Below are 27,950 nucleotides of genomic sequence, written 5' to 3' on the forward strand. Positions count from 1 at the left end.
GAGCTCCAGTGCTTCCCTCGGTAGAGCTCCAGTGCTTCCCTCGGTAGAGCTCCAGTGCCTTCTGCCTGTCGTGCTGCTGTACATCCTCTCATCCCTCCTCCTCACCCTCCTAAAGCGAGGAGCTAGAAGAGGCCAGTATACCAGCCAAATACTCTGCAGTGTTTCATACGGCCAAGGTGGCTTTATGCAGCTTGCCGTTAAGATAGCCTCTGTGGCTATTAGGGGGAGTATTTGGGAATCTTGGCTTCTTGGTTTTGTTCCCTTGTGTTGACTCCCCTCCTTTCTTTTTTCCCCAACCTCATGTCCTGAGCCAGCTGTAAGTAACTGTGAGCATGGTAGCTAAGGATCCTTGCTAGGAAAACTTGGGCCCTGCTTTATCAGCTGCCCGTTGTTTGTTTGAAGCTGTTGATAAAGCAGGAGGTGGGAGCCCTGTCCTGGCACTAAACAGGGGTATACTCAAACACTGAAAGAAGAGACCAAAAGAGACAATCTGGAGCTGTCAGCTAGCCCTGAAGCTAAAGGGCAAGTAGAACCTGCCTCACACATGTCTCTGCTGATGTCAGCTGAAGTCAGTGGTGGTCTGTGTGCAGAGGGTTCCCAGACCAGACCTCTAATGAGAATGATAATTGAACCGTCCTCCTGCCAAACCTGCCCAGGTTTGACTGGCATCCCGATGCTGATTTGTTCTGTTACTGGCTTTCACAGGGGAACTCACAAAATACTTTTTGAGTGAGTTTGACCTTGAGCTCACTGCCTTGACCTGCTTTTCACTTCCTGCAGATGGAGATGCTTGTTCTCCTGGGCATGTCATGGGTGTTTTCCAGGGTAACACAGAGCCTTCTGAAAGGCAGGTTTGGGTGCTGCTTGCATTATTCCTGACCCTAGTGCTTTGTTCCCTGGCCCAAGATGACTGCAGTCCTCCTCCCCAGTAACACGTTGCCATTTGTTCTGCAGAAATCAAGGAGGTGGAAAGGCAAAAGGGAAGGGACAGATGCCAACAACCGACCCATCAAAGCTGCTGGGAAAGTTATTATCCAAGATATTTCCTGCTTGCTGCCTGTCCACAAGCTGCTAGGGGAGCTCTACATGTGAGTACAAGTTGGCATCCTTTCCCAAATGAAAGCAGCTGTCTTAGGCATTGCCATGGTTTAATCCTGAAATCAGTTGGTGCTGATCTTTGGATGCTTACTTACCTTCTTCCTCTGTTTTTGCCTTGCTGCTTTTTTACGGTATCCCTCTCTGCCTGTGAGAGTGGACTTGTCTCCTATAAATCTGAAAAGTGTGATAGAAGAAATTTGTGATGGGGTACTGTACACAGAATTTGAACCAGTGCTCCAGCCGCATCACTGCAGGTTCAGGTTTTTATCAACTCAAGAGAGAAATTATCAGCACAAATTCTTTCCCAGATCTCATGTTAAACTCCACACTTAAATGCACGGCTTAAAAATCCTGATAAATGGACAGTCTCATACTATAAAACTGTTACTAGCCCATAATGCTTTTTATTTTCAGAAGTATTTGGAGTGCCCCATACACTTGGAGACTTGGTTGTACCTGACAGTGTGTCTATATAGCAAGGTCTGCTTTCATGGAAAGGATGGAGAAGTTCTGTTTGTTTTGGTTTGGGATTTTTTGGGAGGGGTGGGTTTGTGGTTGTGGGGGTTTTTTTGGTGTTTGGATTTTGGGGGGATTTGGGGGAGTGTGTTTTTTTTAAACAGGGAGCTTCTTTTTCCAAACTGTCTAATTCAGACAGTTATAAAATCTCTGTTCCTGAATTTTTGCTTCCTTAGCTCTGGTAATACTATCTGGTCCTTCACAGAATTTCCAGTCTGTGGACATTCAGGGAAGAAGCAGCTTTCCCTTCTTAAAGGAGGGGGAGGAAAAAGGAGAGAAGAAATCTTTCTTCTCTCTTTTCTATATTATTAAAAAGAATGCTCTTTAAAAAGACCTGTTGGGACTCTTCTTTTCTGGATATCTCATGTGTAAACAGCCTGACCCTTTTCCATTTGCTGTAAGATCTTAAGCAGTAAAAGTGTCAACTGTTTCAGGAAGCAGGAAAGCCCATGTGGGTTTCCTCAACCTCTTGGAGACTCCCCTGTGTTTGCGTTATCCTACTGGGAAACAGGCTGAAGACCAGCCTGCTTCTCCACAACATACCGCCATCTCCCTCCAGGTCAATCAGAGCAGACCAACAGGCTGAATGGGAACAGGACCGTGTAACTGACAGCACCAGCTTCTAGGGACAAGAATGAATCTTGGCTTGGTGGTATCCTGGCACAAGTTTGGTCCGATATCTCCTTGGAAGCAGTGCATCTTAGGATCAATCCGAGCTAGGTTGAAGCTGAACTTGATGTGCAGTGTGTTAGGGAAGATGAATAGTGGGAGCTGCCAGGAGTATGTCAGTGATCCGTGAATAACAGGGGAGGAAGGGATGGGATCCTAGCCATGCTCACAGGCTGGTGTTGATGTGGAAGTTCTGGGCTACTCGCTGCTGCCAGTACCATTTTCCCCCAACCTTCCCCACCTTCATAGGTAACATGCCAACCACAGCTGAACTATCTCCTTTCTTTTTAGCCTGAATGTGAATAATATCCAGGAGACTTGCCAGAAGAATGCTGCCTCAGCCTTGGCTGTGGGACGGAGGGATCTTGTACAGGTATTACACTGAATCAGACCTCTTCTTCGGCATGTTGTGCTACCCTCAAATGGCTTCTGCTGTCACCTTGATACCCCAACAGCCACCTGTGTTCAGCACTTGTTCCAGGGAGTCTCTGGTGAACTGAAGCCTGTAGAACAGTCACAGAGGTGGTCTCTACCTCGTTGACTCTTGGCACAGAGAGATTCCTTCTCAGGCCTGCAAGCAGATTGTGTTATGCCCTTTGCCAAACTGAGTGAAGCACATTTTTCAGGGAATTCCTGCAGGCAAAATGAGGAATGCAGCCTACTTTTAAGTTAGCAAATGGAGTAGCTATGCACACAGTTGCCTAGCTGCTTGTCAGCATTTTCATCGGTGATTTTGTCTTACTTATGCAGTCGTTCCCATTGTTTGGTATTCATCTGTGCTGGCACTGGGTGCTAACTGCAGCTAACTTCTCTCCAGCAGAGTCTGAACCCAGGGACTGAGCCCCAGAACGGGGCTAGCCACTTACCTTCAGCTAGCACAGGACAAAAATGGCTATTTCGGCCCATCCTTTTCTGTGTGATCAGTCCATCACAACAGGCAGAACATTTGACAGGACTCAGGAGTGCCTGAAAGAGACAGGAGCAGGCTGGCACTGCCAGAGGAGCCTGTGCACCTCTCCTGAGCATTTGGCTCTTCCTAGATCTGGGCAGGGAACATGCATAGGCTTACCTGATCTAAGCAGAAGCAAACTCAAGCTGTTGTCTTACTTCTTGGTGGGTTCTGCTAGTCCAGGAGAGAGAAGGTGCTTCATCTTGCTGTCTGGCTTGCCCATGTTGGAGCAGAGCTTGGGTGGAATAACTTCAGCAAGATTTCGCTGAGATATCTGTTTCTTGCTTGTTTTTCCCTGCCCTGTGTAACTCTAGCCTGTATTGCAGCTTGCCTCGCTCCTAGCAGACGTGGAGGCTTGAGTTGCAGGTTACATGTAAGATGTGGTCTATAGCAATGTAGGAAGTGGCGTCTTTCCTATTTCCTTTCTGTGCTCTCTTGTACTCAGCCCTGTCCTTGTTTCAGTTTCTCTCCCTGTTTCTTTCTTTCTGCTTTCACAGTGAGCAGCTCTGGGACTACTGACAGGTCTGATGGACTATAGGCAGTTGTTCTTCAGTTTAACTCAAACTCAAAGCAAGTGGGACAGGGAAGACTTTTGTTTTGTGTTACTCTATATATTATTTGTGACACAGGCTGAAACTGTTCCCTTCTCCTAGGGAAAAAAAAAGCAAGCTCCATTATTACCTGTCTGCGAATGAATTTGTGCACACCTATGCCCTGGGAGTGTATCTATTTCTAATTGTAGCTTTGATGATTTTCCTTCCTGTCTGCCAGGTTTGGTCACTGGCCATGGTAGCCACTGATCTCTGTCTTGGACCAAAGTCTGACCCAGATTTGGAGATACCTTGGGCACAACATCCTTTTGGACGTCAGTTACTGGAGTCTTTGTAGGTGTCTGAATGCTGGGGAAGGGTCGGGTTGGGGAATGGTTGCTGAAGAGAGCTCTCCATAACTATGTATGCTGTGTGGCATCATTCACTTGGAATAGTGCCACAGCGTAATTTTTTTTTTCCTCTCTCAAGCCTGAGATGCATCAGGAAGGGAAGATGCAAGTGTGTTTATGACATACAGGAGGCAGCATTTGGCCTTCCGTGTAGCACCCAGGTGTCTTTGCCTAAAATTGAGCAATAGGACAGGTGCAGCTGGAGCTCTGCTTTCCAGCATGCACACAATGCCTGACTTGGAGATTTTGGTTTTCTGCTCTTCACCTCCTAAATGAGTATGTTGGTGCAGCTGATTTGTTCACCTGCAGATTCACTGTTGCCATATAGCATTACTGGGGAATATTCCAACTGGTCTCAAAGCCAAGTGCTTGTTGCAGCTGTCGTCCTGCCAGTGAATCTGGAGGGGTCATAATTAGTAATTGATATTATCTGTTGATATACCCTATTTGGAGGCACAGGATTTGTATGGTGTACTTTGCATACTGTTGCTTGACCTAGCTCTTTTCTGCTATGTGGCAGCAGTGGGAGGGGAGCACAGGTTGTTCTTCATCACACTCAGTCTTCAAAGCAATCCAGGAACTTCACAGCCATCCAGCAAACCTGTGGCGGGGTTTTGCCTTGAAATCTAGATGCGGGATACTTGCATGCAGAGGGTTTTGTCAAAAAGACGTTGTGGCTGGGTGTGAGTCTAATGGCTCCATCTTTACATACAGTTAAAATTGGTTCTGTGGATGTTGTTCCTGAAGCTGCACAAAGTTGTGATAATGACGCCATGAGTACTGCTGAATTCCCAGAGCTCCCATCATTCTCCCACCTGTTAGGCCATGAATGTTTTCAGGAACACTTGGCTCCTCAAAGGTGGGACAGAAAAGGCAAGCCAGTCCTGCAGAGCACATATGCTTCCTGTGGGCAGTAATGTGACCCATATTGATTTATGCAACAAGCTTGAAATTAGTTGCCCTCGAGTCCTGATGCTTTTGCCACTGAACTCTACCTAGTCTGACAATGTCTGTCTTCTTCATTTCCCAGGCTGGCTCATTACTCGCAGCTCCATGATGTGCAGACCCTGGCCATGCTGTGCAGTGTGTTTGAAGCACAATCCAGGCTACAGGGGTGCCCAAACTCTTATGGCCCCTTTCCTCAGCGTGCCTCCAACCTGGCTTCCCACAGCCGATATGTATGACCACCATTTCTTTCCTGTTTGTCTTGGATATTGTTGAACATCTCTCATGTAGATGACATGATTTCCTCTCCTTTCCCCCTCAACAGCCAAGCTTTACTTCCTCTGGCTCCTGTTCCAGCATGTCAGATCCTGGACTTGGCACTGGAGGCTGGAGCATAGGTACCGAGACCTGGGTAGTAGACAGAGGAATCTGCCTGCCTTCTGGCTTAGGGTTTAGATGGCTCCTGTGGTGAGGAAAAAAGGGAGTTAGTACTGGCTGTGATTGTACATGTGCTCTGCCAGAGCAGCTTTCCAGGGTTTGGCCAACATGATGTGAGTCCGTGGCTGGAAGTGAGCAGGGCTTGCCAGTAACCATGTCGATGGTCTGGCAGTCCTGCCCCTTCTGATTTTGTAGCATGCTGTCCCACTCAAAGAAACTGTTACAAAGGCCCTAGACATACTGACCTAGCACCCTGGATAGCAGGTTAACCCAGGGCCAAGAGCTCCCACTGCTGCCTTTTCCAGTTGGAGACAAGTAAAGACATAGACCAGTTTGTACCGTTTTGTTTCCAGCCTGGCTATAGCAAGCAGTTGCGGTGACTGCCTCAATGCTGCCTGGTGCCATAAGCTTTCCACAGCCCTAGTGCTTTGCGCAGTTTGAGGCTGTTATCCACGCCAACTACTCCTGATAATTTCCTTGTCCTTCATGTGCCTGGAAAAGGCTCCCAGCATCAGCTGCTCCGTCGCCTGCCCAGGGATCAAGGTGAGGCTGGCTGGCCTGCAGTTCCCTGGGTCCTTCTTGTCCTTTTTGAAGACAGGAGTGATATTTGCTTCCTTCCAGTCCTCAGGCACCTCTCCCTGTTGCCATGATCATTCAGTGATTATCGAGAGTGGCTTTGCAGTGTCATCAGCCAGCTAATTCCACAGGCTACAGAGGAAGAAGTAATGTTGTGCTTTCTCCTGCCACTGGAAAAACAGCAGCAGTTGGGAAGGCTGGGTTCTCGGTGGCATGAACACCCACAGGCCTGAGGACAGTTTCTGCTGAGCTGTGAAGGTGTCAAAGACAAGTCACTCTTAAGGGCTTCAGTGTCAGAGTTGAAGTTGTTGACTGATTCCTAGTGACATACATGGCTTTGGGGCAGCATCAGCCCTCTTCGCACCAAAGCTGTAGCTTTTCAGTGCAATGTCAAGGCATCTGTGACATGGGGAAGAATGAGAATGGGGGTTAACAGAGCTGATGTGCTCTTATAGTGGTTATTAGCAGTCTTCTCCCTGCCCCCAGAGCAATACCTTACATACAGAGGCCCCTTTACATAACAGCAGCCCTGGCGATCAGAGTCCTCCCTGACTAGGAAAGAGGAGCCCAGGTCTGCCAGGGATAACATTACGAAGCAAACTCCATGGGATTGATTCCCTGGATACGTTTTGTCTAAAGTGGAAGGTAAGAGGGATTCCTCCATGTTAGATTTCTCTGCCTGACTATCCCCGTTCCCATCCTGTCACCAGCAGCGCAGTAGGAGTACTGGCAAGTAGTGGTTGGCACGTAGTTTTCTGAGGCAGGGCAGTGTCTGTAGGAATGCAGAAAGTGATACGACCATGTCTTAGAGAGAAAACTGAGGTGTGCGAATGTGCAGTCTTCCTTGTCTCCTTCCCCACCCCAGTTTTGATGAGGCTGTGCTCATGAGTGCTGTGCTTTCTGAGGTATGCTCACAACATTTTGATGCTTGCAGCAAACAAAGACACGGAGCAGGCCTCCACTCCCTGGTGCGAGTCTTCTCCGGATGACTTCCGCTATGGAAACCTAATGTATCCTGATCATCGGGAGCGTGAGAAAGACCAGCATGAGAAAAACAAAAGGTAGGTTATAGCGTGCCTCGGGTATTCAGGGATGTGTCACTCTGTGCTCAAGTCAGCTGGAACTCCACAGCCAGGTCTGTGTCGATGCTGTGAAAACTAGAAGGGAAGTAGCATGCCTGCTCCTAGACCTTTTCATTCGGGGAAGCTTCATAGTGTGGATGAACTCTGCTGGGATTGCATATGACACATCTATAAGTGGCCACGGTGGGGGTCCCAAAGGGTAGTCCATTGACTCGTCACACCCTTGAGTGTAAAACAAGCAAAGACCAGACCAGTTAGCATTCAGCAGTGTTTCAGCAACACATGGGAACTAATCTGCTGCTCTTCTAGCGATGCAAGCTGGTTGCATAGCCATCACTGGGAAGAGGATTGCAACCAGAGTCTCAGAGCATCAGTCAGGTGGATGACAATGCTGTTTGTTCCTCTAGGCTCCTGGATCCTGCCAACACTCAGCAATTTGATGACTTTAAGAAGTGCTATGGAGAAATCCTTTATCGCTGGGGCCTGCGAGAGAAGCGGGCTGAGGTTCTGAAGTTTGTCTCTTGTCCTCCTGATCCCCACAAAGGAATTGGTGAGTCCCTGCTTTGGTCTGCTCCAGCTGCCCAGGCAGAGACACAGCTCTGCCTCAGGGGCTTAGGATCACACAGTCAGCAGGTGGGATGGTGTGTCCATCAATCTGCCCAGAGGTTAGTTCTGCCAGCAAATGGTTTTAGCTTCTTTGCCACTCTGGGTGGAGATGAGGCTTGCAGATCTTGGATCAGGGGCTTGGTAGACTGCAAGTTTCTCCAGCAAAGCTGGAAATGCACATACTGTTACGTGAGCAATGTTCAGCTATTTATTTCTTTATTCTCTCTGAACAAGAGCCCAGATATGCACTGTCCTAATCTCTGATTCTGGGCTGAAGTCTCCTTACAATGCATCTGTAAAATTGATAGATCTCTAACTGTGGGTGAGCTAGCCAAGACATAGGCAAATAGAACATTTCTCCCAAAATGCTTTCAACAGTGTAGCTGCCCAGAACTCTCTTCTTCCTAGGCCTCTGGGAAAAGATGCACTTAACCTGGGAGGAGAGAGGCGGGTGAGAGATGCCAGAGAATCAATGGTTGCTTGCTTAGCTCTTGTTACAGTCTCACCTTGTCACAAGGGCCCCCCCCCCAGGAGTATCTGGAGTGAAAATTGGTGACTTTGACCACTGCATTGCCCCTCCATGACTAATAGTCATGACACTGACACAGCACGCATCAAGTGTGCTCTGTGCTGTCTCCATAATGAGAAACAAAGGCCATTCTCATTTGCTCTTAGTTACACTTCATAGTGATGTGAGGCAAACGAGACCAGCAGGAAGCCTTCATCTCCACGGCATGTGTCATTGTGTCCCAAGCTAGAAACCTGACACACATTCCTAACCGACAGCAGTTTAGCCATCAGAGGAATTGGTGGGCCAGCCTGTGCCCCAGCACACTGATGCCCATGTCTTTATTCCCGTATGGAGACCAAGCTTAGAACCTCTCCAAGATACCATCATCCCACCCTGAAGTAGATTTGAGGCAGATCTCTTGGGCATTGGGTTCAAGGAACTAATTTGTTGAAGAGAGGGGCTGTATGCAGGGCTGCTTTGTCCACAATTCTGCCGGCACTAATTGTCTTGCTCTCCATTTCTTTCCTCTGGCCAGAGTTCGGCGTGTACTGCAGCCACTGCCGCAGCGAGGTGCGCGGCACCCAGTGTGCCATCTGCAAGGGCTTCACCTTCCAGTGCGCTATCTGTCACGTGGCAGTGCGAGGCTCCTCTAATTTCTGCCTGACCTGCGGACACGGAGGCCACACCAGCCATATGATGGAGTGGTTTCGCACCCAGGAGGTGTGTCCCACGGGCTGTGGATGCCACTGCCTGCTTGAGAGCACGTTCTGAGCAGTGATGACAGCAGGGTGCCCATGAACTGGATTTATTCTTTAATTCCCAAGACACATTGAATCAGCTTTGCTCCACAGCGTCTGGAGATGGCACAGGGGGCTGAAGCAGGATGTCCTGGCAGTGCGCTGCAGTGACGTTTACAAGTGCTTCCAGTATTCCTACACTTCCCAGGTTGCTTTCAAATGGATTTGACCAAACTCCCTGTGTCCATTGCTGGCGATGGATGCCAGACCAGAAAAATTGCTCTCTCCTGCAGAAGGTTAGTCTTCGTGGGGATGAGGAGGTGTTAAAAAGCTCCTTTGGAAAGGGCTTACCTGGCAGAGCCAAACTTGCTCCAGCTACGTAGTTTCTTTCCAGGTGCCTCCTTACAGGGGCTCAAAGTGAGCAAAATAGTAATTTTTGCACAGTTAAGGCAGAAACAATTTGCAAACAACAGTGAGATCTAACAGCGAACTGTAAACTGCGCTTGAAGAGCAGGATAGTCTGTGGGACTGTGCTCGGAGTTACTTTTTGAAGCAACAGGAGCAGTGTCCTTATTTTGAATGGGTGTTTACATCCTTTAGATTACTCCATAAAGCAAGAGGAGGAAACTACAGTTTTCAGGATTACTTCCTGAATAGCTTCCTACTCACTGGTCAGTACCTGCAGCTGGTGTGAAAAGCCCAGCCCTGCGCCCAAGGTCACTAGCGTTAGTTGCTTTCTTCCAGCAGTTTTAGTACCATTACTCTTAAGGTGTCTCCATCTCCTGCTCTGACCAGGTGATATAATGCACTTTAACTTGCCTGTTCCTGCCTTGTCACTGACATGTCCTTGTGACTGAGAAAGGCATCTGCCTTTTGAGTTTGGGATCCATGCAGTGTTTCCATGGCTGGTGGCGTCTGGGGGTGTTTCGGAAAGCCTTTGCTTCCTTACTGTGAAAACACAAGGAGGATGCTTGCTCCATGCAACTCCTTTTGGCTCTTTTCTCCAGGCTCTATGTGGGGAATCAGTGAATAATTTGAGATTTGCTGCCAGTGTGCTTGAGTGATGAGGCTCCTGAGCTGGGGAGGCAGCAATTTCTAGGGGAAAAGGGGTTTTGGAACGGTGGTGGGATCCATGGAGGCAAAAGGTCTGTGCCTTTTCTCCCTGTGGAGCTTCAATTGAAGAATGTACCAGATTGATCCATCTGTTTGGGGCTGTGCCTGGTGGGTGCTCCCATCCCAGGGACACAGCTGTACCACTGCCTGCATGGTTGTGTGCGCACCCTGAGCTTGTGCCTCTCTTGAGCAGGGCCTGAGCTTTGGTTTTGAGCAAATGTGTCGTCAGGGATGAGCCTGCTAGAGTTATCCCCGACCCTGTGCTGGCACTGATCTCTTCCTCCCATGCTTGCCTGCCGAGCAGGACCACAGGCTGTGCCCGCTCCCAACCTTTGTGCTAACTCAGGCTGTGGGATCCTCCTGTGGAATAAGCAGATGGTGTATCTTAAACATTAAAATTATTTTTTTAAATGCTATTCTGATAGAACTTGGTGTCACTGTGCTAGTTCTCCCTTCGTGGGTAGCCCCCAGCTGCTCTCCCTCCCAGCACAGCAGTCAGCGTCGCACCCCACAGTACTCTCCCTGTGCCCCAAAGTGGGGGTCCTGCACTGCATACCTGTGCGCGGTGGCAGGAGGGACATGCAGTAGCTGGGGGGCTCACCAGCTGTCACTGGGTCCCCCAACCCTGGCTCTTGCAGCAGCTGCGTTCATGCAGGGATGATGTGACAGCACATGCACTGTGATACCACACCAGCCTGGCAGTTGCCTGCAGGTCATGATGCACCTCTTGTGAAAATGAAGCCAGGCGGTGTCTGAGTTGCCGGCAAAGCAAACCCTGCGTCCTGCAGTGCGGGGAGGCCCCGGGCGGCGTCTGCGCCTCCAGCAAGCAGGCAGGTGCGCTCCGGTCCTGCCCGGCGCCGTGGCGGGTGCTGTGCTGGCCCTCGGGCAAGGGTGCTGTCAGCTGGGAGCCGTGGGGAGAGGGCTCCCACCTCCCTCCACCTTCCTACGTGACAGCCATTCAGCTTGGAAGTATTTTCATTTCCATGCTTGAGTGTGCGTGTAGGTTGGAAGGGAAAGGAGACTTGTTATTTAAAGGTGACAGACCAACAGTTTGTGGTATTTATATGTGTTATTACAGTTCATTACAGTCTATCTCCATAGTATCTGAATACCTCTGAGGTGGAGGGCGGCTGGTGCTTCAGAGGAAGGCGGAAAAGCACTTGCTGTGGCTGTTTATGCAACCCTGCACAGGTAGGTGGAATTTCTTCCCGGACGCTGCAGGCATTTGTCTCACACCCTGCAGCATGTGTGGTGGTTGCTTTGGGAGCAGTCTTGCTCAACACAGAAGTGACTATTGCAAGGAAACAAGAGTGGCTTATTCTCAGCTACCTGGAGTCCATCGAGAAGAGAAATGCATTGCCTTTGCTGTGCTTGTCAGCGCCTGTCTGGAATAAATGATCAGAAATGGGGCATGCTGCCACACTGGTGACCCACACCAGCCCCTTCATCTGCTCTGCCCCAAACTGCTTGTCCTCTAGTCCACCTGCTCTTTGGAATAACTTGGTAAAGTGCAAAAAGAACCCAAATCCAGCCAAATCTTGCTCTGAATTTCAGGCTTTAGGGGAAGGAGCAGCAGCAGGTGGGGGAAAGGAAGCAGACGCCACTCAGGAAGTGGGTCTCGGCACAGCAAACCCGTACTGGGGATGCTGCCATGGTCAAACCAGGCAAAAGGAATGGTGGGGATTAATTAACAAAGGAATAGAGAGAAAAATGAGAAATGCCATTGCATGAATACTTAGTGCACCTGCATCTGGTGCAGTTGCGGCTCTCCATCCCCAAAAGACTGCTGTAGACATGTGGGTGCAGTTTGGATTGGGGAGTAGGTCTGGAATAGAGCATCCAGCCAAAGCAGAGTGCCATAGACCATGGTTGGTCTTGCATGCTGGGGGGCAGGGGTGACCCCTTCATGGCTTCTGCTGGTGCAGGAGCTATGGGCATTGAATTAAACTGGCTGCTTGTCCTGAGGTACGGGAGAGCTCTTTGCATGCCGCGTAGGAAGGGTGTGAAACCGCTTCCCTCGGGGCATCACCCGTGCCATGGGTTTGCCAGGGCTCCAGGAGCAACTGAGCCCTTCCAGGGAGGGAAGCTCCATCCCAGACCACCACCAATGCTGCCACTGGCTGGAGAGCCCTGCCCGTGCATCCCCAGCTGGCAGTGCTCTTTGGAGATGCCACCGCATCTCCTGCCTGCTCCTGCACTCTTCCCTGCCCATGGCTGCTGGCTGTTGCAGAGGAGGCGGCTGAGCGCGGGGCTGCCCCTGAGTAGGTGCTTTGGCAAGACTTGCTTCAGCTGCCTGCTGAGCGCATCCCCAGGCTGTTTGTTAGCAGTGCACCTGCGCTGGCTTTCCCAAGGATGGCTGGAAGAGAAAGCTCCCATGACAGCCCATGCTGTGCCACCCAGGCCACCATCAGCTTTTTAAACCCTTCTTGTGCTCTGCAGAGCTAGCAGGGGTGTAACGAGCGTGGGGTGCCTCCCCCATCCCTGCTGAGGCTGTCTGTACGCAGAGAAGGAAGTTTGATCCACGATGATCAGAGTTTGGCAGAGAAACAAGGCCTGATGATATCAGAGGAGATGCCAAGGAAGACCTTTCCCTGCGCATGCTGCTCCTCGAAGTGCCTGTATAGGCCACCTCCTCCTCTGTGGCCACAGCCCTATTAACCCAGCATCAGCCTGTGCCAGCGCTGCAGGGCTGATCCTGCCCAAAGCCCAGCGGTGCATTCCTCCTGTCTCCCTTGTGCCGGCCCTAGCGTCTGTCCGTCTGTCTGGTGGGTAAACCAGTTCAGGAACTGATGAGCCAAAATCATGTGGCTGCTCTTGTTTTGGCCAGGCTGATCATCAGCTGGCTCCACTCCCCGATGCTGCTTGCCAGGGGGATGGGGACAGTGGTGGGGACAGGTGGCCATCAGCAAGGCCCTCTGCAGCTGATTTGGTGCTGTTATGGTGGTGTCTGCTGTACAGCTTGGTCCCAGCACCATCCCTCTCCCACCACCCCCAGTGCTCGATGCATCCCTGCTCCTGGGGTGACACAGTCCCCCTGACCCCTCATCTCCATCCCCGCTGCAGAGCTGGGGATCGGCTCATCCGCTCTGGGGACACCCGTGTCCTTCGCCTGGGGGACAGAGCACCCACCACGGAGGCCAGGAGCTGTCAGCACCCTGTTACGAGGGCAGGTGGGGTGTCAGCTCGCAACAGACTTGTAAATGTCCCCAAGCCCTGCTGCAGCAGAGCCAGGGGCAGCAAAACCTGTGTGCTCAGGTGAGGACGGTAGCAGAGACCCACCTGTGGAGCCAGCAGCTTTGCACCCTGTGCGATGCTGGGGAACCCTGGGCTGGCAAAGGCTGGACACATCCCTGTCCCAAGCTGGGACCACGAGCAAGCCCCCGGTGTGGCCCTTTGCAGCATGGGGTACCCAAGGGACCTGGACACCCTGAAAACGGGGCATGCGGTGCATCCCCCAGCTCCTGGGCCATCACCCAGCCTGTTCTCTCTCACCCTCCTTGCCTGTGGGCACTGGTCAGGGTGTGGGTGGGAAGGGAAGGGAAGGAAATGCCTTTCCCTGGTTTCGCCAGCCCCTGCGGCTGCAGGGAGAGGCTGGGATAGGCCGGGAAGCTCTGGGGGCCGCTGCTCCCAGCATTGCCACGGCCACGCAATGCCGTGGCAGGGCTGGGCCTCAAAGGACGTTCTGGATCCATGCAGCTGGCAGGACCGGCCAAGGCAGCAGGGAGGTGGCACAGCTGGTGGGGGTGGTGTGATGAGGTCATGGCTGGGGGTCCTCTCTGCCTCCCCTAGCACCCCACAATGGGGTGGTGGCCATTGCACCTGCCCTGGGCACACTTGGGCTCTGGGGTGCCCACCCGGTTTGGGATGTGAGTGCAGCAGCCTCCAGCTGAGCAACATGGCTCACCTAGATCCACCTCCGCCTCCATCCCCAACTCACCCCTATGCTCGCCCCAAAAACCTTAATCCCCACCCCAGAGCCACCCTGCTGCACTGGAGGGCTGCGTCAGGGCTGAGCTTACCCACCAGGCCTGGGGCCACTCCTGGCCATGGATGGCACTGGGAAGGCCCCCCAGGAGAGCAGGGCATCCCACCCCCAGAACCTTTGGGGTCTCCCAGCAGCATCTTGGGGCTCCTCCACCCTCCAGCCCCCAACCTGGCCCCCAAAGGATGTTTTTGACCACTACCCCAAAAAACCCCTCCATGGGACCCCTCTGCACCCATCTGCTGATGCACCAAGGATGCACCGTGGCAGCCCCTGTCAGGAATGTGCCTCCCTAAACTCTACTGCTCCCATCGGGGTGGAAAATTAACCCATCACTCTCAAAAAAGGGACTTTTTCCCCTGAGCTGGTGGCAGGGTGATGCCGGGAAGGAGCTGGGTGGGGAGGTGGAACCAATGCCAGTCACTACAGCTGGTTTGGCATCTGTCTTGATTAAAGGCCTGGCTTAACACCTGACCATCCAGCTGCACCTGCCGGCACCCTGCAGCACCCTAAAGCCAGGGAGCCGGGGCAGGGCGGGGGGGGTCCCCATTCCTGAGCTGGCAAACCCCACTTTAATCACTGGCTGCAGCCCAGCATGGCCGGTGACGCCAAATTTTTCAGCACATGGCAGGCCCCTGTGCTTAAGCGTGTCACCCCAAAGCACCCCCCACCAATCCCAAGGGCTGCTAGGAGGGAAGGCTTTCCAAAAAATGGAGAAAGAAGCTCCTTTCTTGTCAATCTTTGTGATTTATTTGTCTGTGATTCTCTGGGGGGTTTGGGGGCAGCTTGGTTCCGGCCCCCAGCTGCAGTGCAATCTGCCTGTGCTAATTGCATGCGTGAAATTTAATTAAATATCGAAATAAATCTGCAAACAGCCAGGGGGGATAACACAGTGTTTCAGGGCAAGTAATGCTGGGGTGGGGTGGCCCTGGGAGGGGGGACCCCCGCTCTTCTGGGGGGCTTCTGAGGCAGGACTAGGGTGCCTCGGTTGCTGCAGGGCTGGGCAGGAGGGTGGCACCCTGGGAAGGGCGATACCCCCGGGGGTGCCCCCACACTCCTCCCAATCCCCCCTCCCCCTGTGTGCCCCCACACCCCTCCCAAAAGCCACGCGGGACTGCCCAGACCCCTCCATTTACCCCCCTGGGGGTGCCCCAGACCCCCCAGCACCCACCCGTGGGTGCCCCGGGGGTGCCGGAGCGGGGCACCTGCCGCGGGGCGGAGCGCCCCCACCCAAACCCCGCCCCCCAAACCCCGCCCCCCGAGGGCGCCGTCCAACGAGCGGCGGGGAGGCGTGGCGTAGCGGGCGGCATATGCATGTATGCAGATGAGCAGGTGCCGGCAGAGCGCGGCGGGACGGACGGACGGACGGACGGACGGACGGACGGTCGGTCTGACGGGCGGCGGGACGGGCAGCGGGGGCCATGGCGGCGGCGCCGCCGCCCCGCTCCTTCAGCGCCGCCGAGGTGCGGGCTCGCTGTGCGCAGGGCGCCTGTCTCGTCCGCTGCCGCCGCCGCCTCTACGACCTGAGCGGCTTCGTGCGGCTGCACCCGGGGGGCGAGCAGCTGCTGCGGCGGCGGGCCGGCACCGACGTGAGCGCCGCGCTGGAGGGGCCGCCCCACCGGCACTCCGCCAACGCCCGCCGCTGGCTCGAGCAGTACTACGTGGGGGAGATGGAGCCCGGCGAGGAACAGGTACCGCCGCCCGCTCCGGCTGCACCGGCTCCGGGCTCCGCAGGATCTGCAGGGCTGACCTGCGTCCTGGCTGGGTAGGGTCTGGGATGTAGAGGGAGAGTCTGCAGACTGCCCCAGGTCCGGGTTGTGCGGGGTCTGAGAGATGCGGGGATCTATAGAGCACCCCAAGACCAGGGTGCACAGGGTCCAAGCTGTGCAAGGTCTATAGACCATCCCAGGTCCAGGCTGTGTGAGGGTCTATAGAGCACCACAGGTTCAGGGTGCACGGGGTCTGAGCTGTGCAAGCTCTATGGAGCACCCTGGGTCCAGGCTGTGCAGGGTCCAAGCTGTACATGGAGTCTTTGGGGCGCATGTAGTGTATAGGGTGTATAAGGCACCCAGGTTCAGGTCTGAGTTGTATGGGATGTGGCATGTGTTGGGCCTGAGCCACACAGGGTGCTTGGTGTCCAGGCTGTGGAGGGTCTGGGGCATATGCGCATGAGGGGTGTATGGGGCAGGGAGTGTCTGAGGCTGCCAGGGCCCTGCACAGACCGTGCCTGAGGTGTGTGGGGTGCAAAGGTCCTGAGTGCCTAGGGTACGCTGGCTCTGGGGAGGTCTGAGGGCTGGGGTCTGTGGGGCCTGAGGTGCAGAGGGTCCCAAGGTGCATACAGTCCAGGCTCCTCAGGGCCTGGGACAGACTGTGTCCCAGGTGCACAGAGCCTGGTATCTATGGAGCCCCACCCCACGGTCACATCCTGCCCTGGCTGTGACAGGAGCCAGGGCTTATGGGTGACCCCGGTGTGCCAGCATGGTGTGGAGGTGTTTGGGTCTCTGAAGGGGTGTGAGCGATGGGGACGTGCAGCTCAGCATTGGTTTTAGTAGGGCCATGTGGTGGGCTGGTACTGCCAGCTCTCAGCCAGGGACTGGGGTGCTGGGTCTTGCCGGTGATGAGTGGCCACCGATGGGGAGAGGACCCCTGCCACGTCCCTAACTGTCTGGGCATTGGGCAAGGGTGGCCGTGATTCAATGCCATCTGTGACACCCCAGCCCCGTCCTCGGCTGCTGCCCAGGCAGAAGGGAAAATGCCCTGGGGAAGCACCACTGCCAGGTGAACTTCCAGGAGGCAGCATGGCACCGGTGCTGCTGCCTCAATTACTGGACCTTGCCGGCACAGGATGCTGGAGCAGCTGGCCTGGCCCAGCCCCCTTGGCCAGCCCAGCAGCCGCTTTCTCTCAGCGATGTGCCAGCAGGGTCAGTGACCAGTCGGTCCCTCCGAGCTGGTTGTTTGCACTTGCTGGTTATCCTGCCCACGGTGCAGCCTCGGCCCCGACCGGCTGCAGCGCCACAGACGGGGCTTTGTTCAGCCTTGGTGTGATGCCTGCTTTTTTCCTGGATCCCGGGGATGGCACCTCCTCTGTTGGGACACTCATTACTGCCGCCTCCTCACAGGCGTGACGAGCTCGACGGGTTGGGGCAAAGGAAGGTACTGGACAAACGAGTTCTTGCGCCGCAGCCTGTGCCGAGGGGAATTGCCACCGTCCCAATGCAAATACACGGCGTGATAACGCCAGGGCGCAGGGAGATCAGACGCTACCTGGCACTAGATAAACCATCCCAGGTTGTAACTCGAGGGAGAAGGGGAAAATGCCCCATCTGGCACAGTGAGGCTGACGACGCCACATCCTGCATCCAACTGGTGTGTGAACTGCTCCGCAGACTTGCCCCCCACCCCCCAAAAAAAAAAAAGATCCCCTTCAGAGGGAGATAGGGGAAATCAATGCCCTCAGTGGTTGCTTGGGTTCTTGCTTTGGCTGCTTTCCAGCTGGCCTAGCCCAAGCAGCCCTCTGAAGGAGGTGTCGCATGGCCCCACTCTGGCTCCAGATCCCCGCAGCTTTGACGGTGCCTCAACTTGCCCATTGGAGGTCCCAAAGGCTTCACCATCGCTGTGCGGAGGGACATGGGAGTCTGTGGTCCCACAGGCACCCAGCATCCCCCCTGCTTATGCCCAGGGATTTCAAGGGTTTTGGAAAAGGGAGAGGGGAAAAGTGTTAATGCAGGAGGAGAAAAGGAAGATGAAAGCCAGCCTTCATCCTGCTGGCAGGCCTCTCCATGCCTCTTCCGGCAGCTTGGCTCCATCCTTCAGCTGCAGGTCCCTCTTCTGCATAACCGAGCCCTGTTTGGCTAAGGACAAGTTAACCCCCCAAATTTTTATCTATGCAAACAGAATGTATAGGGGAGATCAAAGTAAGAAGTGATAATTACCCAAACTAGACAGTGGATTTTAACAGCCTTGCTAGAGGGAAATTGGATCATCTAATTACCCCTCCAATTTAAGCAATGATAGACTTTCATCACAGCCTCTCTGGGGTGCATGACATGGCTGTGAGTCATGGTAAATCCGCTGTCCCTCTCATGGTTGGTGTCCTCCCCTTCCTCTTGCCCCCATTGGTGTGTGTCAGGCTTGCCTTGGCTCCCTGTCCCAGCCTGAGCTTACTTGGATGTAGGCGCTTGCACGTTATTCAGGGGTGTTGTTTATTGTTATCATTAGAACAAGCTAAATTCAACCTCCTTTTAATAGTCCTGCTGCACCCAGTATTTAGTGAGCTGAGATGCAGCCTCGTGGGGCTCTGCCAGCTGCTGCCGAGGGACAGCAATGCTGGTGGGATGGTGACTCTGGAAGCGTGCTGCTGTGGGTGGGGACCTCACCTGGGCTCCCTGTGCCTTGTGGGGTGTCCTCATGTGCTATGTGCCTGAGCCTGAGCTGCCAGCTCATGTGGATATCAGCAATTCAAGCTGTTTAGGAGTTTGGTGAAGGTGCTGGAGGCTCTGGGGCAATGCAGAGGCACAGCAGAGCTCCTGCAGGGTTTGGCTCACTGGGCAGTGGCTGTCTGCAGGCATTGCCCCGCTTGGGCCAGGGGGAGGTTTCCAGCTCTGCCTCCTGCCCTCATCCCAGGCACATCAGACCCCATGCCAGACCATCCCTCCTGTCTGTACCTGTTCCTATGGCAGCTGGATTTTGTTTTTCTTTTGACACCCCAAGCCCTGCTGTGGGGCAGCGCCAGGGTGGTGTAGGCAGCACAGGACTGGCGCCAAGCTCCCCATGCCCCTGCCTGACCCACGCAGGGCAGTGGGATGCTTGAAGGCAGATGCTGGCGCACGCAGTCACCCCATTGCCTCCCAGCAGGAGAGATGGCACCCTGCCGGCGCTGCCGCTCACCGGGGCAGTGGCACAGGAAGGCAGCGCTTCATAGGCGTTAACTTTCCCTTCATTACATCAGGCCTCTTGCACATCTTTCCTGGCAGGACCTGTTTGCCTGAAGATGACTTGGATGCATCAGCATCACCTGTGGGTGACAGGCAGGGCCTGGCGATGGCAAAGACCCCTTCAGCCTCCTTTCAACCCACTTTTTATTTTGAGGAGGAGGAGGAGGAGGATGGACATAAGCCCAGTACTGGTTTTGGGTGCTGGTGGGGCTTGGTCCTTGCAGGGTCCCTGTGTGCTTGGAGCAGGTAGGAGCGCGCCACTGCTCTGGTGAGCAAGCTGGGGCATGCAGGCATGGCTTGCACTGAAGTTACGCCACGGCTGCCAGTCCTTTCAGTGCCAGCCCCTGGGTGAAGAAGAGGAGAGCCTTCCTCTTGCTCTCCAGCTAAGGAAGAGGAGGAGGAGGTGACTCAGGTGAGGCTGGATGCTGGAAGGGAGCTGCTGTAGCACACAGGGCAATGGCAGCTCACTGGTGGCACCCATCCTCCCCAGCCCCAGTGCTGCTGGCGAGGTGGGGTCTGAGCCCCCTGTCTGCCTCCCTGACTGGGAGGACGGGGAAGCCTTTGGCCACAATGCGGTGCTTGGGCATCCATGGGCAGGGGAGTTGGAGGTCTATAGACACTTCAGAAAGGGGAGGAGAGGTGCTGTGTGAGGGTGTTGCATCAGCCTGGCTTTCTTAAACACCCCTCCTGCTGCCAGTGAGGCTACGGTGCAAGCGTTGAGGTGGAGCTCAGGCTCATTTCTCCAGGAGTAGAGAAGCCGTGTCTCTCTCTCAAAGACAAATTTTCTTCCAAAGCACCCATGGAGAGGGGGCAAAACCATAACTTGACCACCCTTGGCTGGATTTCAAAGCATCCCACCTCCCCCAGCATTTCAGGATGTCTGGCTGAAGGATGGAGTGTGCAAAGCTGAAAATAGCAGTGAAGACCCTTGCAGGGGGAGGGTGTGGTCCACAGCATCAGCTCACAGCAGTGCTCTGTCTGCAGTAAAATTGATGTCTGCTCAAGTCCAGCCTGGCTGGAAATATCCCCTGCCCTGCCCACTCTCCTGGGGCAAGGGGCTGCCTCGAGGCCGAGTAGTGCAGCTCCCATACCAGTGAGTTGAAGCTTAAAATCTGACTAGTCTGGGAAAGAGGGTTGGAGCCCAGCCGGCAAGGAGTGCCTGCTGCCAGCAGACAGTGCCTGAGCCTTGGCTTGGTATCACCAACACAGCACAAAGTCCTGTCCACCCTGGTGAGGTGATGCTGGTCCTCCTGCATCTCAGCTCCTCCAGCAACTGCTGGGGTGGGGGTTTTATTCCCAACAGGGATGTGATGCCCTCACATCCCTCAAGGGATTCGCATCCCTCTCAGAGCAGCCGTCAAGGAGCCCTGCTTGTGCCATGGCTTCCAGGAGAAAATCCTTCCTTACTGCAAGTGGCACAGCTGGGAAGCCCGGTGAGCATTGCTGTGCCGGGGCTGCCGTGCTGTGCCGTACCCTGCTGCCGGGTTAATGGGTAACTCAAGGTGACAAAGCAGGAGAAAAGGCATGTTTGGCATGTCCTGCCTAGGGATCCGGCAGGCTGCTGGCGCTGCTGCTGGGGGCCATGGCTGGCTCGGAGCTTGCACAGGCACGCTGCAGCCTCACCAAGCCCTACATCGGTGGCAGGGCCAGCACCGGAGCTGGCAGGGCCACAGGAAGGAGGCCAGTGCTGGCAGCTAGCAATGTGTTTGCTTCCAAGCATCAGACAAGGCAGGTTTCTCCTGTTTCTCAGCCAGCCCTGGCAGCGGGACCGCAGCCTGGGCTTCACCCTGCTGCTGCGGCACCAGAGTGTCCCCCAGGCCTCGGTGTGCCCTCTCTAGCCAAATCCAGACCCCCACCCCATTTTGCACAGACTGTGGTGAATGTGTCCAGCCCAGCACCACCTTGCAAAGGGCACTTTGCCTTTTCCCCCGGGGTAAGCTCCCTCCTGCTGCATTTCTTCTTCCATACCCAGAGCCAGGGTGGTGGTACCAGCCGTGCCATGCTCACCAGCTCTGGCAGCCTACCTTCCCCAGGGACTGAATTGCCAAGCTGGGGAGGAGGGAGCCTGGCGTTTGCATTGTGACCAGTAACCCAGCAATGCCCCTTGCTTCGCTGGCAGCAGTGCTGGCTCAGGCTGGTGCTCACCGGGCCGCTGGCCTGCGGGAAGGTGAGCTGCGCTACAGCATTGCCTGTTTGCAAGGAAAAATGCTGGCCAAGGCCCTGGGAGCCTCCACTTTGCAACGCCCAAGCACCAGCAGCCAGTGCCCTCCCAGCAGCATGGTGTGGTGGTCTGAAAAGCAGGGTGGGGGGGGACGTTTCCAAAAAGACCCGAGCGTGCAATGCTTAGTGCACGGTTTGAAGGGCAGCACAGTTTGCCGGCAGCTGCATCTCTCAGAAACCTGCTCTGCAGGAACTGACTGACTTAAATTCACCAGATTTTTTTCTCTTATTTATTTAGCAGGCAGGCACGAGCTCACTTTGCCTGTGCCCCTGGGTGGCATCGCCACTGCCATCCCCAGCTGCATCTGCTGCTGGTGTTTCACAGCAGGGTTTTCATTCTCTTTTTCAGAGCTACCTGGAGCCGGTGGATGAGAAGGCAGTGGATGCTGCAGCCCAGACACCAGCGCAGATGGATCCCCGCTGTAAAACAGTGGATGTAGAAAAGGTAAGAGCTGGGGATTTCTCCAGCCATGGTGTTTGCCAGAGGGCTCCCAAGGGAGACCAGGTCTTTTCTTCCCCGCAGGAGCACTGGCTTTCTGCTAAACCTTGGGATGGAGGGAGCCGGGAGGGAGCTGATCCGGCTGCTCCTGCCCTTTCTCCTGGTGCAGATGACATCACTCATGCTTTATTGCCCAGGCGTGGCCACTCTGGGAGGCTGCTGCTGTGGCAGCATAGGTGGAGATGCCTTTCTCTGACAGTGGCTGTGCCCTTTGAGCAGGACGTGCTGCCACATTGCACCTTGCTTGCTTGCTTTATTTTTTTTTCTTGCTTTATTTATTTTTTCATTTTTTCCTCTTGACTGAGCATCCATAATGAGCGCTAAGGGGTGCACTGGCCTGGGCAGGGAAATCCCCATGCATGCTGGGTGCTCTCTGCTCTGCCAGCTCCTCTTTGAGGATGCCACAGGAGCAGGGTTCATCCCCAAGGTGCATTTGGACATTCCTGCCCTTTGAAGCACCATCTGGCTGCCATGTCTTGCACAGCCCTGGCTCATCAGTGAGTGTGCTTTTACCTTGCAAAGGCTTTTCTTTTTTTTTTTTTTTTTTTTTTTTTTGAGCAGGAGATAACCTGTCACTCACCCCTCTTAATTTTGCTGCTGGCCACCTTTAAAAGCTAATCTGCTATCCCAAAGTGACCTTTCTGCTCTAACTTTTCCCCTACCTCCCCAATGGAGGGTGTCTCCATCCCTGTCCACACACACACTGCAGGCTAGGGCTGTATCACATCCATCCCTGCCTGGAGCAAAGCCCCAAAATTGCCTGCAACCACCTTGGCTCCTTGCCCTGAAGTGCCCCAAGCTGAGCTGTCCCCTGCCCCGCTGCTGCCGAATGACCTCTGGCACACCCCCAGGCGCTGCATTGCTGCGCCAGTGCCACGTGGCGCAGGACAGCTGATGGAGAGCTGCCAGGCCCAGAGCTCAGCCAGGCAAGCGCGGTTTCTGTCCCAGATCAGGAGTGGGACCAAGAAACCACCTTACCTGGCCAGGCCAGCAGAAGACACATCTGGGGATGCTGAGCAGTGGCAGAGCCAGAGCTGCCAGTTGGGTGTCCCTATTTTCATGCCGTGCAGACACACATGCCTGCACAAGTCCCTTTTTGCTCTTGCAGCCATCTGAATGTGGCCATGCACAGGAGCAGCGGCTGGCGTTTGTGTTCCCATTCTGTATCCCTGCTCCCCATCCCTTTCTGCTCTGCTTCTCACTGCCAGAACACTCGAATAGCTGCAGCTACCCTGTGCATCCTCTCTGCAAGGAGGAAAGCCCTTGGCCAGGGCAATGCCACAGGGATGGGCTCTGTGTCCTACTGGCGGCTTGTGAGCAGGGAATATTGCTGCTCACTGTCTAACCTTGGCAGCTTCTTGGGGGTGGAAAAGCCTCGGTTATCAGGGCCTGATGCTGAGCCAGGTACAGCCACCTTCACCTTGAAGTGCTGGCAGGTACCCGGTGGCACAGGGGTGAGCTCAGTCCTGCATTCGTGGGTAGATGGGGCTGATGTGTGCCTGGCTTTGCCTGTCTGCCCTGTGCTGGTGCTTGTAGGGAGCTCAGGGCTGCTTGAAGCAAGAAGCAGCTGCTTGTGGGGCATGGCAAGGGGTTTGCAGCCCAAAATCCTGCAGCTGGGGTGCAGCTTTGTGCCCAGTACCAGGGCAGTGTGTGGGTCCCATGGGGGTACAACTGCTGTCTGCTCCTTTAGGACCTGGTGGACTGGGAGAAGCCCTTGCTGTGGCAGGTGGGCTACTTGGGGGAGAAGTATGACGAGTGGGTGCACCAGCCTGTGGATCGGCCCATCCGTCTCTTCCACTCAGATTTCCTCGAGTCCCTCTCCAAGACGGCATGGTGAGCCCCTGGGCGTCTGCTCTGTGCCCTGGTCGCTGCCTCCATGGGGAGGTGGGGGATGGCTTGCCACCCCATGGGACGTTCCCTCTGACATCTCCCTCTACCCTGTAGGTACGTGGTGTTCATTGTGTGGGCCCCTGTGGTGCTCTATCTCAGCTGGGTCAGCTACACCTCCCTTGCCCAGGGCAACACCAGGCTCTTCTCCTCCTTCACCACAGGTATGAGCAGAGGCAAAAGCCTTTGGGCTCATCTTGCTGCCACCCCTCCAGGTCCAGGGGCAGGACAGCCATGAGCAGGGGGAGACCTCTGCACCCCTTCAGCATCCCTCCTTCTGTGCATGCTCACCATGAGCCGCATGCAAGAGCAGCGAGTGAGCCCCTGTCCTCACAGCCACCAGCATGTCCCCTGCACAAAGCCACCTGCACTGCTTTAAAGCCTGAGCTCGCCCACCTCCATCCCCTCCTCTCGCCCAAATGATTTGGTCCCCCAGGGGGATCAATGGGGGCAGGGAGCACCCTGGCCCAGGGTGCAGCCTGCTCCTTCTTGCCTCCTTTCCCTCCATCCCCAAAACCAAGCTCTGTGGTGTGTGCCACCCACTGCTGACACCCACCCTGGGTCACGGCTGGATGCCGGCACGGCAGGCAAACAAACCCGGCTCTCAGTGCTGCTGGTGTTGCACAGTGTGGGGCTTGTTTTGCCAAAGCGCCTGCCCTTGAATCTCCCACTGTCTGCTCCCCCGGGAATAACAAGCGTGGCCAGGGCAGGCTGTCGTCTTTGTGCTTTTTCTTTTTTTCTTTTTTTTTTTTTTTTTCTTCTTGCAAGGTGCCACCCAGTGCCAGCTATGCCCAGCCATGGGGTGGAGCACCCACTGCACTGGCATCCCCCCCTCCGCTCTTTGCAGCATTCAGCACCTTGCTGTCAAGAGGGTGTTTGGGTTTTTTTTTCCAAAAATGAACAACTCTCAGGGAGGGGGATCTAAATTCTGCTAGTGAGGACACAGTGCTGGCAGCTGACCCTGAAAGAAGGAGGTGGCTGAAAAATGCTCTGCGGGGGAAAGCGCCCAACAAACCTATTCTTTTTCAAAAAAAAACCAAAACACAAAAAACCCTACCAACAACACTGTTTAATTGTCACATGTGCTGCCTGCACAGATAAGATCCCTCCTGCCTTGTTCTGGTGGGTGAAGCAGCTGTGGAAGGATGGGGCTGTCCCTGGGGCATGCCTCCAAGCCCTGGCTGGCATCTGGGATGCAGGGGCAGCAAGAAGCTGACTGTTCCCGTAAAGAGCGTAAATTAATGGGAATCAAAAGAAATGTGGTTTGGGAATGTAGCTCCCTGGGGAAGATCGGGGCAGGAGGCAGCTGAGAGGTGAGAGGGAGGGAAACCGGAGCTTCACCTGGATGCCGATGGGAGGATGGTGATAGATAAAAGCACCCATGCATCACCTGCCCTGCTGACCGCTGCATGTCTCGTTGTGTAGAGTACTCCATCCCTGTCCACAAATACTACTTCCCCTTCATCTTCCTCCTGGGGATGTTCCTGTGGTCCCTGCTAGAGTACCTCATCCATCGCTTTGTCTTCCACATGAAGCCACCCGCTAGTAACTACTATCTCATCACCCTGCATTTCTTGCTGCATGGGCAGCATCACAAGGTGAGTCGCAGCTTACACCTCCGCTGGCGCCTGCCGGCCCATGGGAACAGTGGCCTTTGCTCAGGCAGAGCCTGTTTGTGCGTGTTCAACGTGACTCGTGGCATCTTCGCCCCAAGCGGGGCTCTTACCTAATACTGGCAAGGGCTGCAAGACGGGCTCAGAGGAGCTGCAGTTAAATCTGCAAGATCTGTCTGGGCAAGAGGAACACCAAAAAAGCCATGGGCTCCCTCTAGCTTCACTGGAGGAAATGTCCCAGTGGCACTTGGGGATCTGCTATCCAAAGCCACCGGCTGCCCCATCACCACAGTGTGGGTGTGGGGCTGCTCTCACCACTGGGTGCATCTTTTGGGGAGGGTGTCTGGGGGCTGCTTTGGTGTTGGCTTTTCCCAAATGGGCATCCCAAATGCTTAGCAGGGATGTGCTGAGGACATGGGGTAAGCTAGGAGCTGCCTGTCCCACCATCCTTCTCCTCTTCCAGTCTCCCTTTGACAGCTCCCGCCTCGTCTTCCCTCCTGTGCCAGCCTCGCTAGTGATTGGCTTCTTCTACGGCGTCCTGCAGCTCCTGCTGCCCGAGGTGCTGGGGCTCTCGGTGTTTGTCGGGGGGCTCTGTGGCTACGTCGTCTACGACATGATGCACTATTACCTTCACTATGGGTCACCGAAAAAAGGCACCTACCTGTATGGGCTGAAGGCGTATCACGTCAAGCACCACTTTGAATACCAAAAATCAGGTAGTGCCATGTTTCCACACATGCTGGCAGGGATGAGGGTTGTCAGAGCCCTGCATGTGTGCAGTTGATGCTCTGAAATATTTGGTGTTCGGGATTTGGGATGGGGAACTCCAAGTACCTTGCTACTGGGGGAGCAGTGTACCAGGTGCTGCATCCCCATGGGGCACATTTCTCAGCCCCCAGGTTGTGTATGAGGAGCCAGCGTGGCACAGTGGCAAAGGCAGCAGTCCATCTGGCTGGCGGGCACCAAGGCCGCCCAGGGATGCCAGGGTGGAGGCAGAGCCCCCGTCGTGCTGGGATGTAGGTGCCTGTCCCTGCCTGGGGCAGCATGTCTTCCTGTCGGCAGGCATTGGCAGGCACTGGGTGAGGCCCCCGGCTTCCCCGGGTCCGCCCCACACTTGCTCAACCTGCCCTTTGCCCGGTTTCCTAGGAGAAAACACCCTGTCCAGATAAGCTGTCATCTATGGGGCTGGTGGCATGGCCCAGCCAGCTCCTTCTGCTCCCTCTGCTCTTCCTCCTTGCCCTACCTTTGCCTTCTTCCCTCCCCGAAATGTGGGTGGGCCTCCCCCACCAGCCTCTCCAGAGGGACATCCTGGCCTTGGCATTGCTGTCAGCCATCGTCACCTTTGCACCCGGCTGGATGATGTCCCAGCCTGGCCATGTGCCTCTCATGCTGGCTGCTCCTACCCCTGCCCGTTTCAGCAATGGTGCCACCAGCTCAGTTAACATCGAGTGAGCTGCACCCTGTCCCTGGCGGCATCCTGATGATGGCAGCGCTGCTGTGGGCTGAGTGCTCTCTCCCCTGCTTGCAGGCTTTGGCATCAGCACCCGCTTCTGGGATCACCCCTTCCGGACGCTCATCCCCGAGGAGACCTTCGAGAAAGAGGACTGATGGCCCTGGTGTGGTACCCGGCTGCTGGCTCCATCCCTCCTGGGCTGGGGCTGGCATCCCTCCCCAGCCCTTGGCAAGGCTGGCTGGCCCCTTGGCCCCTTCCCGGGGCCTGTGCCATGGTGGTGGCCCCACACTAGAGCACCCCCATGGTGCGCTCCAGACCAGCTGTGGCACTACCAAGGGGGACCAGGACAGGGTGAGGATGTGGGGAAAGGGGAGGAGGAGGTTGGAGGGCTCTCTGGGGGGCTCCAGCCCCTTCCTCACTGCCCTCCTGCTCCAGGCCACGGATGCACAGGCAGGTTTGCTGCCTGGAAGATGAAGTGCCCGATGCCACCCTCCCTTCTCCACCCTGGCACCTCGCCGGTGCTCCCCTGAACACCTGGCCCTCCTGGGGTGGCCCCCCCCCAGGGTGACCAACACTGCAGTTAACCACATCACCTAACTCATGCTGAGGGGCTTCTGTATCCCAGGTCCCTCTCCTGGCCTGATCCCATCACAGGGTTTCCTTGGCCTGTGGCCCTTGGAGTGGGGATCCCACAGGTCTGGATTTTGCCTTTTTCTAACCATTGCACCTGTATCTCTCTGCCAGATTTATCAAGTTCATGTTTTTTGTAGACATTGGCTACTTGAAACTCAAACTCCAATGAACAGAATTGCTACGAGATGCCTTTTTTGCTGATCCTGTGATTATTTTTTTTTTTAAAGTTTACTGCAAATATTTAAAGGTTTGGAATAAAGTTATATGTAAAACTGTAGACACTACAATTGTAAATAAACTGTATATTTTGAAAAGTAAAGCCTTTTGAAAAGTGTCTGGCAAACATGTCCCTCGGGGTTGCTCCTACGTTCTCCCACCCTTAGTGCTGTGGTACCTTGCGGTTGCCTTTCTCAGCTTCCCACACTGACGAAACCATGGCGGTGGCAAGGAAGATCTTTGCAGCGCAGAACCACAGCAAGCCTGTGTGACCCTGGGTTCTTGGTAAGCAGAAGCCAGTTGGAGCCACACTCACTTCTCCGAAGTTGGGCA

The 27,950-nt window shown here is 54.8% G+C and overlaps 2 protein-coding genes across 4 annotated transcripts in view; both read left to right on the forward strand.

The window, feature by feature from the left end:
* WDR59 (WD repeat domain 59) overlaps window positions 1-10,596 on the forward strand; it is a 50,346-nt gene extending 39,750 nt beyond the window's left edge. Inside the window, exons 19-26 of one of the 2 annotated variants that reach the window (XM_075101760.1) lie at window positions 955-1,088; window positions 2,575-2,656; window positions 4,004-4,116; window positions 5,203-5,350; window positions 5,443-5,515; window positions 7,066-7,192; window positions 7,621-7,763; window positions 8,866-10,596. In XM_075101760.1, the coding sequence (XP_074957861.1) occupies window positions 955-1,088; window positions 2,575-2,656; window positions 4,004-4,116; window positions 5,203-5,350; window positions 5,443-5,515; window positions 7,066-7,192; window positions 7,621-7,763; window positions 8,866-9,101 (1,056 nt within the window). In that variant the 3' untranslated portion in view covers window positions 9,102-10,596. The remainder of the gene's footprint in view (window positions 1-954; window positions 1,089-2,574; window positions 2,657-4,003; window positions 4,117-5,202; window positions 5,351-5,442; window positions 5,516-7,065; window positions 7,193-7,620; window positions 7,764-8,865) is intronic. The other variant, XR_012662068.1, reaches the window with a different exon arrangement.
* Window positions 10,597-15,463: 4,867 nt separating this feature from the next.
* FA2H (fatty acid 2-hydroxylase) lies at window positions 15,464-27,720 on the forward strand. 2 transcript variants are annotated; one of them, XM_075101769.1, is made up of 7 exons: window positions 15,464-15,853; window positions 21,666-21,761; window positions 23,506-23,648; window positions 23,760-23,866; window positions 25,128-25,300; window positions 25,779-26,031; window positions 26,844-27,720. In XM_075101769.1, the coding sequence occupies exons 1-7, from the start codon at window positions 15,584-15,586 to the stop codon at window positions 26,921-26,923; spliced, it is 1,122 nt and encodes a 373-aa protein (XP_074957870.1). In that variant the 5' UTR covers window positions 15,464-15,583; the 3' UTR covers window positions 26,924-27,720. The 2 variants fall into 2 exon arrangements, with proteins under 2 accessions (XP_074957870.1, XP_074957871.1); XM_075101770.1 differs by lacking the exon at window positions 15,464-15,853 and adding an exon at window positions 17,176-17,315.
* The last annotated feature ends 230 nt before the right edge of the window (window positions 27,721-27,950 follow it).

Source organism: Phalacrocorax aristotelis, chromosome 8 (assembly GCF_949628215.1).
Source record: "Phalacrocorax aristotelis chromosome 8, bGulAri2.1, whole genome shotgun sequence".
NCBI classification, from domain to species: domain Eukaryota; kingdom Metazoa; phylum Chordata; class Aves; order Suliformes; family Phalacrocoracidae; genus Phalacrocorax; species Phalacrocorax aristotelis.